Source organism: Protopterus annectens, chromosome 8.part0 (genome assembly GCF_019279795.1).
Source record: "Protopterus annectens isolate FY-2018-M chromosome 8.part0, PAN1.0, whole genome shotgun sequence".
Taxonomy (NCBI): Eukaryota; Metazoa; Chordata; order Ceratodontiformes; family Protopteridae; genus Protopterus; species Protopterus annectens.
In genome coordinates, this window is record NC_056741.1 from 218732629 (window position 1) to 218742065 (window position 9437).

A 9437-nucleotide genomic window follows, 5' to 3' on the forward strand; every position below is an offset into this window, starting at 1 on the left:
CACATAATTTATATGATGATTAATTAACTAATCCATAACAACTGAAGTTGACTTGTAAATATTTGAAATAAACTCTTACAAGGTAAGATACATTATAAAAAAGTACAAGAAGTTATAGACAAGACAGTGATGCACATATCAGACTAAACAAAAACCACAAGACAGTGATGCACATATCAGACTAAACAAAAACCACAAGACAGTGATGCACATATCAGACTAAACAAAAACCACAAGACAGTGATGCACATATCAGACTAAACAAAAACCACAAGACAGTGATGCACATATAAGGCTAAACAAAAACCACAAGACAGTGATGCACATATCAGATAACACTGTCAGGTACTACATGCATTAGGAACATCATTTTATTTTGGCTTATGTTTGACTAAACAAAACCCATCAAAAGTGGGTATTTTTAGGAGTAGGGCTGAGAAAGAGTAACGTGAAGATCTGTTGATTAATATAATCATTACTAGAAAAACTGAACTCCAGAACGAACTGCGATATAATTAAGAAATACTCTCAGATTCTAGATGTAAATCTGACTTGAGTGAACTATGCATAGTGGCGTTTGTGGAGTAAAGTTGAATGATATATTCAGGAATTTTCATATTATAGCCTTAAACAGAAAGGCATATGTTCAGATCTATATGACCAGCAGTTTGAGATATTTTAGAGACATGCTACAACTCTATTCATCCTCATTGAACTACAGTATTAGGAGACCTTAATTCACCTACTTTATTCTGGGGCAGTGACAGGCAAAGCAATATTGAAAATGTTAGCTTCTTTTTCCATCGATGTGCTAGTAAAGACTCAAACATTAGTTGTTTTAAATATTTAGTTTGTGACCTATCTACCTATAAGTTTGATTGATACAACTACATGTCTGTATTTCTTACCAACCATAAAATCATCTGATTTATAAAACATAAACACAAGCGTTTTAAAAACGTAGTACATTTTCCATAGTTTGGAAATCTGTTGTATTGCAAACTACCTATTCTCTTTCCTGTTAATTATTTAATTTTAGTAATAAGTTACCCAGCTTGGCATTAACCAAGAGGGGTACATCTAAATTATTCACAAACAGCCCTTGCACTAGAAATATGTAAACAGTATGTACATTACCTAATTTTATTGTTGAAGCAAAATGTCTTTGTAAATTCTTTGAAGTAGTTGATGTTTCTGTTTTAGCAATACTTTATAAATGGCTGTTGGCAATCCTGGGCTTATCTATAGCTGGCATCGGCTCGTCCTAATGATAAAACTCTCTTTCTCTTTTGGCTTTTCCCGGTTAGGGGTTGCCACAGCGGATCACCTTGTCCACTCATGATTGGCAGTGGAGTTTTTATGGTGTCGAGTTGCCAGCCCGGAACCCAACCTTCAACAGAAGGCACACACATGCACACATTCATACCTAGGGCCAAATTTAGCATGTCCAATCCACTTGCAGCATGTCTTTGGGAGAAACCGGAGCACCAGGAGGAAACCCACAAGACCACAGTGAGGACATGCAGACTCCAAACAGAAGATACTCCAGCCGAAGATTGAACCGGAGAGCCTCTTGCTGTGAGGCGACAATGCTAACCGCTACACCACCCAAGCCATCATTCTAATGATAATACTATTTAGTCATTTGTACACACAGGAGTCGATTATTGGTAATATGCAGTGCTACCATTTGAAAAAAAAAATGAAAAAGAAAGTACTTTCCTTTTTAAATAAGATTGTATCTCTAATGTATTTATTTCCCATCTTGTACAACTGGAGATGGCTTTATAGTGCACATGCTGAGATTGCACAAAAGGCAAGAAAGACTGCAATTAAAGCATTTTGTCTCTTCATTTTGGGAACTGTGCATGCATGCTCTGTTTTTGTAAGGATACTTTCAAACTTCATATCCTGGACAGGAGTTTGATGCAGTTTTTAAAATATTTTGGGCTCACTTTTTCCCATTATGTTCACATTTCAGAAGGGTGAAAGTTTGCCTTCTTCTGCCCTTTTGATAATCAAATTTGTTTTCTCTGTTAGCAGAGTGAAGGAGCCATATGCTATACTGGCACTTACTGGGGAATAAGACAGAGAATTTAAACACGGACAGGATGCCAGTCTGCCACAAAAAATAGATTGTGATATATTAAATCTGGGAAGAATGATTAAAGGGTAACTGTCTATGCACATCTAGTGAGTGATAAAGCTTACTTCAGAGAAGAAAATATACAGAGACTTTATCATTCTATTATATGGACTTACAAGCTATGAAATCTGCTTTATAATACACAAGTAACTTCAAATTCCAGCAGTTCACTCAGTGCTAAGCAGTTACTTAATATTTTCTAGGAAAGTTTAGGCAACAAAAATCCTAGAAGGCATCACACTACAATTAAAGATTTTTCATGTTATGGCATACCATACTTTGCAGGTGTATTATGAAAGTGAGGCCAATGACAAAAGCATTATCTGCCTGCATGTGCATGCCCTGCTGTGAAAATCAAGTGCAAGCAAGTCAACATATACTTATGTGCCAGCAGATCCCACTGCTATCCAAAAGAACTATTATGTAAAAGATCGACAATTTGATGAATGGTAGCTCCTGTAGTACAGTTTCCTCAATCCAAGCTCCTCAAACTCTAATATTTCTTTAATTTATCCAATGCACTTTGGAACTGTATGTACACACACACACACACACACACACACACACACACACACACACACACACACACACACATAGATATAAATATGGATATAGATATAGATATAGATATAGATACAGAAGGGAGTATGGGACAAAGTTACTCAAATGGGACAGATTCAGAGGAAATTGCCCTTCTGTGAAAAAACACTTTCTTGATGGTGAAAATAATGGAGTGGGGAGCAGAGCCATCCAAATGATATAGTTGCAGAGGGGTTTTTTCAACTGTAAAAAAAACATATTCTTCATGGTGGCAGTCACATGTTCAATATATATTTTGTTTGATAAGATTAGTTCATCCAGTTTTGTTGTTAGTGGATTATATATTTTTGTAAGGTTCTTCATTTTTGTTAAAGGTAAAAGTCCTCATTCTTAAAAAAAATGTATCAAAACATTTCCTCATGCTGCAGCCCTTCAAACCCACCCCCACAGTCCCTTGTTATCACTCAAATCTGTGTCAGAGGCAACACAGGCAGACACCTTATCACTTCACTATCAGAAGGCCACAGTTTGCATTTCTTTTATCAGTGCTTATCACATTAGCTTGAAAGGGAAATCATAAATTGTCATCAAGAGTTTAAGAATATATTGTACTGCAGTTACTTTTGGTTTTTTGCAATTTACTCACTGTAGAATATAGTTTTTGAGTACTGCAGGTCGGCATCATTTATTATTAGAAATGCATTTTTATCTTGAGGGTATACAAATACATCATGACAGAGTATGTGTAAAACTGAATATGTCTGCTACTGATGAGCCAACTTTTACTCACAGTAAAAATATCTGATTAACATCTGACAGACTGTTATTTTGGGTACATTTCATATCCAGTATAACAGGTATGGCACTATCCTTGTGCAGATCTAATATTACACTGCTACTCAAGATCAGAAGTATAGCTAGGGTGAGGTGAAGAGGCCCCAGCTGCAAAATGTTAGGGAGCAAGATCAGAAGTGTAGCTAGGGTGAGGTGAAGAGGCCCCAGCTGCAAAATGTTAGGAAGCTCAATCACCAGATCCCAATCAGTGTCCAGCCATTACCAGCATTCATTGCCTTTGTGGTCTGAACTGAAGCACTTTAGCACTCTGTGTAGCATAAAGTGTACCAGCTGCTTGCTGCAAATATATCAAGCGCTTTGCTATATGTTTTTTATTAATTTATTTTTCTTGCATCATGGTCAGAACTGAAGCACTTTAGCACTCCATGTATAGCTTAAAATGTAAAACTGTAGTAGCTGCTTGCCAAGTTTTTTTTTCTTCTTCAACTAAAAGTTGAGAAGCTGGGGGGCACTAGATCAGATGATTTCACTGGGCACCAGAATAATTAGCTACACCTTTGCTGGCGATGAATTTCAACAGGTTACTATCAAGACTAAGGAGAAAAGTTGGGTCCATTGCATAGAAGGATGGAAGCCTGACTAATACTCAAACAACCCATGTACATGTAGAGAGAGAGAGAGAGATGAGTGAAGAGGCAATGTCAGTTTGTCTCTCACCGAGGGAGTGAAGCTGAAGGGCATGTCATGGGAGAGAAGCTCCTGTAAATGTTTCCCCAGCAGAGGCCAAGTATGTAACGGGAGTAGTCCAACTGCAAGGAGGGTGACACCAAGTACCTAATGGGAGTAATCAACTCACAAGGAGGGGTAGGATGGTTTTAAAATGTATAATATAAAATCCCACTTATATGGTGGCACAAATCCCTTGTTGACCACCTATGTGCTGGCTGTTCCATGACCGGCACTGTCATGGAGAAAAATGACCAAAGAGGCAGAGTAAACAATATAGATATAAATGTAATCTCTAGTGTATAAATAATCATTAACCCCTCTACTAAGGGCTCAAATATCCTTGAACATGTCCACACAAATATGGCCACATCTTGCAAGCCTCCATAACTGTAAATACAAACAGGCAATATTAGTTTCATAGAGTAGTCAGTAGGACTTAATTAGAAAAGCATATGGAGGCAGCACTAGGCTTTAATGAATTTAAACAAGTGCTACTTCCTCTGCAAGCAGCTCTCTGTTTACAGAAATATCAAAATAAACTATTCCTCACTTACTCAATGACCTAAATAAATTATACTGTAGTCCTCCACTGATGAACCCCATTGCTAAAGACACTGCCTATACCTCTAACATCTACTTTCTGTTAAACGTGTATATCAACAAGGCAGTCTCTGTCCATAACAAATATAATGAGAAATGTAAAAACAACTCTCTGTGTCGGAATATCCATATAAACTGCACAACAAAGAAAGAAGTTACTTAATGCATGTAAGAGGTCTCAATCTGCCTACCTTAAAAACACGTTTAAGGTAAACTAGTAAGCACAAATCCAAATATAAACTTAAAATACCTACTGGACTGAAACATAACTACAATTTTTTTTCTTTAACTACAGTATGAGCTCAAGAAATAACACACAGCAATAATACTGCACACATTGACTCTAATTAAATATTTAATATATTTGCCAACAAATTCAGTACAAACTTGGCTTCACCGACAGTTATAGCTACTGCACAGATTTCACATTGCCTACCACCCCACCCCCATAATTATTATGGAACAAGTCTTTTTAGCCATTGCAAAAACTAAGAACACCTCATCCATGAGTCATGATAATTTTTCAGGTTGCCTAATCATCAGTACCAAATGTGACTTATCTGTCCTAGGTTGCTTAATTATTAGTACCAAATATGACTTATCTGATGCCCCCCCCCCTCATGTAACCTCTTTAATCAAAACCTCATGGTTATATTCTTAAAGCCTGTAAACAGGTAATGTAATGCTCTTACACAAGAGTGGCCTAACTACAGACTCCATTAACTATAAATTCACTAGTCTCAGTTTGTTCTCATGTAACACTATGGGTAATATTATCTTAAAATTTGTTAGTCTGAAGACTGAAAATGTCTTAATCCTAGACCCACATCAAAGGTATGTCCAGCCACTTTTCAGTTCCTTAAAATTTCTTTGAACAAGTCATCAAAGCAATGGATAGTTGTTAGATAGTTCATAAAGCATATCAGGACTTGGACAAGACCTTTGAGACTATTTTCATTGTCAACATTATTGACAGACTTGTGAATTTTAATATAAATCCACATATTCTGTGATGAATAGCTGTATGGCTCATAAAATTTCCAAAGGCATCTCCTGTAGACCCAGAGAAGTCTTAACTTCCCATTTACTCATATCTTACCAGCCCAGTTACTGAATATAGCATCCCTTTTTGGCATGTATTTGTCTAAACATATCACTCAACTTTGGGCATCTCAGGGGTTCCTAACTAAAAAGGATAAATGACTTTAAAACCCTCAGTTATACATACACAGTTTAGTACCTCCATCCGTGCTCACTCTTTTATTGACTCCTACAAGTGTTTAGTCTTTCAAGCCATGAAAGAGGCAACCCTCTTTGAGCTGTCAGTCCTTCAGAAAATAAATTGTTACTCATATACCTGGTTAAAGGAACTAAACTTTCATCCACAGATAAATAAGACATATTGGTATGAGTGATTCACTTTCCAGTGTATCCATCACTTCTCAGACAAACTTCTACTATATGCCAAGCAGAGTATCACACTTGTCACTTTCAAGGTAAATCTCAATAACTGGATGGACATTCTACATTTTCTGATGGTCTATCTTGTGTTGCCCTCCATGAAATCCGAGGAACTTTAGAATTTGGTTTATTGGCTAAGTTTCTCTTGGTCTGTAGAATGGTTGCCTAGTACTTAACTATGGACTAATGGACATATTAAAAGTTTCAAAGGACAGAATGAAAAGACAGTGAGAGGATAAAGCAGAACTTTTGAAAAAGATGCAGCAAGAAATAAGGGACAAAGGAAGGAAAAAAATAAAGACAGTAAATTAGTAAGTTGAAGCAATGAGTATTAATGTGAATGAGTGAGAATTAAAGAAAGATAACATGAAAACAAAAACAGTTGTAAAGTAGCAGCAATGATAGAGGGATGCCATTAAAAGGAAGAAAGAGGTAACAGTTGGTGCCAATAGTCAATGATAATAAGAAACCAAAAGAAAGGTACAGAATAGAGAAACTAAGTAGAAATGCAGTACAAAAATAAAAGGCAAAGAAATGCAATAGTTAAACTCAGAATGAAAGGACATTGCAGACAGGTAGTTAGGTGAGGTGTTGAAGTGAAAAAGGTAAAATGTAAGAGGGTCATGGAACCACAGAAGAAAAAATGAGGTGACACATGAAAAAAAAATGAAAATGGAATAGTTAAAGACAGCATGGAAGACATGATGTCACAACAGAATGGAAAGTAAAAGAAAAGAAGAAGATGATATGTAAAAATATAGGAATTAAAGGGGGAAAAGATAATAACATCATAAATCAGAGTCTACAAATTTGTAAAGCTGCAGCATAAAAATGAGGGAAGAAGTTGTAAAAAAATGAAACAGCAAGCAGTGTTGATATAACATCCAGTTTTAATGAATTTGTTATTTAAAAGAAGAAAGATATAAACATGTAATCATTTAGCCATACCAACAGTAATGTAATAAGCCATGAATCCTGTAAAGCGTTCCTGGTTGGAGAAGTCAGAATGGAATGTCACTGTCATTAAGTTGAAGGGGGACTCGGTCACTCTGATGAATGAATTACCACCAGATGATGTCTGCAGCCTTCCGCAGATGAGATCCAGCTGCTGCTCCTCAGCACTGATCTTCAGAAACAGAAGCAAATAATGAGATATAAGAATCAGTGCAACATCATATTTTATAATGTTTGGGTTTTATCTACTGAAAGACTAAAAACAGTTGGTGCTCTTAAATAAAAATGGCATTACAACTTTAGGAAAGCATTGCCTGTAGCTGGAAATGCTGCATAAAATAAAATATACTGAAAAGCAAACTGTGTTATACTTGTAATAACACAGTATGTTTTGCATTGTGAGGTGTGGGGGAAGAATATTTCAAACAAATGACGTGCATAAAATGCATCTGAATAAAGGATTTAACAGTACAGTTATTTAAATAAAAACAGAAAAGTCCTTCAGTTTTTTTTAAGTTTATATTTCACAATCTATAAATCATATATATGTTTTTGGCTAAATCAAAGCAAATAATTTCTTAGCTGGTTTAAACACAGCTTGGTCTGAATATTACTGGTTGTCTTTTACTGTATGGTGACATTGATAAATGAAAAGCAGTTGCTTAGGTATCTGTAGGAGGATTACACTGTACGTCTTCCTACTTTAAGATTAAGCAAAACAATTGCTAACTTTATAATTAAAGATGGTCCTTTTCAAGTGCCATTCAACATTCTTCCACTGTAGTTTCAATAGTCTTATAATTACAATGAAGTCATGAGTCATATTCATGTTAACTCCAAATTATCTTCATCACCACTGTAGAAATTACCTGGTAACTTACCTTCAGCATGCAGCATATAGATCCATTTTTTTTGTAATTTAGGTTACAGCACAATAACTCCAAAGAGTTATAATAAATTGGCTTCCTTTTATATCCTGCCCTAGCAGTGGTGCAACAGTTAAGATTGCTGCCTCACAACAAGAGGTTTGCTGGATCAATTCTGTGCTGGGATGACTTGCATATAGAATTTGCATGTCCTTCCAGATTTATATGGTTTTCTTCCAACTTTCTAAAGACACGTAATGGAGCAGATCAGACACTCTAAATTGTGAGTGCATGCATGTATGATATGAAAAAAGGTCTGACAACCTACTTCCATTTCTCCCCCTTGCCTAGAAAGCTCCATGGGTACTGCTGGCTGGCTGTAAGGTCACTCTAGGTGTTGGATACAACCTGTGAGACAGTTCTTGCAAGAGAGATACAAAATAAATTCGGGTTGATTTGACCCTCATCACAAAGATCTCAATTTACTTTCTACTCATTACTCTTGATGTATGTTATTTACAACATAATAACGTTGTAATTGTGCAAGGTCACCATTCTGCAACTTCTAGCTAGGGAACTATTTTCCATGATGCCATTTGTCACCATCTGTTATAAAGTCAGGTCATATGTTTGCTGTGTTCTTGAATGAATACTAGTTCCCAGTGAATGAACAAATAAATTATCAACCATAAGTAAGAATTGCCTAATCTAAGAATACTTTAGTTCATGTAAACTCCAATGCTCATTCAAACTCTATACTTAGAGTTTATACCATTTAAACAGATTACAGGGTAATCAGAGCATATATTCAGTGACTGATAAATGTCAGTGAATATCTTAGCGGATAATATGAAAATACATGAAAATTTGAGTGCACACATACAACATTGATAAGACTCAGTGGGTTCATAGGTTCATAGGTTCATACAAGGCTATCTGCCCTGGGGCATTTATAAGCCTAGCCTGATTGTGTTTGGCTTACGCCACCCCTTGATTTGAGTAATCCCCGGGACAAACCTGCGATCCCCCATCTACTCATCAAAATTCTCGGAATTCTATTCCAGAGCGAAGGGAGCCTCTGGGTTATGAATCTGTCCCTCCAGCATGTTATATTTATTTATTTTTGTTTATTAATTTATTTGGTAACTGGGTACACCTCCTTGGTCTAAAGACTATTTTCAGCCACAAACCCATATACAAAAGTATAAAACAGTGAAAAAGTCATAAAAATAACAGACAACTGACATAAATGATTGTAATAAACAAGAAAACTCATCCATCTACCTACTTAACTGCATAAACTTCTTGAAACTTGAACAAAGCATCTTTATTCCTCTGACAGTGAG

The 9437-nt window shown here is 36.1% G+C and overlaps 1 protein-coding gene across 1 annotated transcript in view; it reads right to left on the bottom strand.

Annotated features, from left to right (window-relative positions):
• The window catches only part of LOC122808706 (complement C1s subcomponent-like), a 453323-nt gene that overhangs the window by 403194 nt on the left and 40692 nt on the right, over positions 1-9437 (bottom strand). The window contains exon 3 of the mRNA XM_044079695.1: positions 7220-7397. Within this exon, the coding sequence (XP_043935630.1) occupies positions 7220-7397 (178 nt within the window). The remainder of the gene's footprint in view (positions 1-7219; positions 7398-9437) is intronic.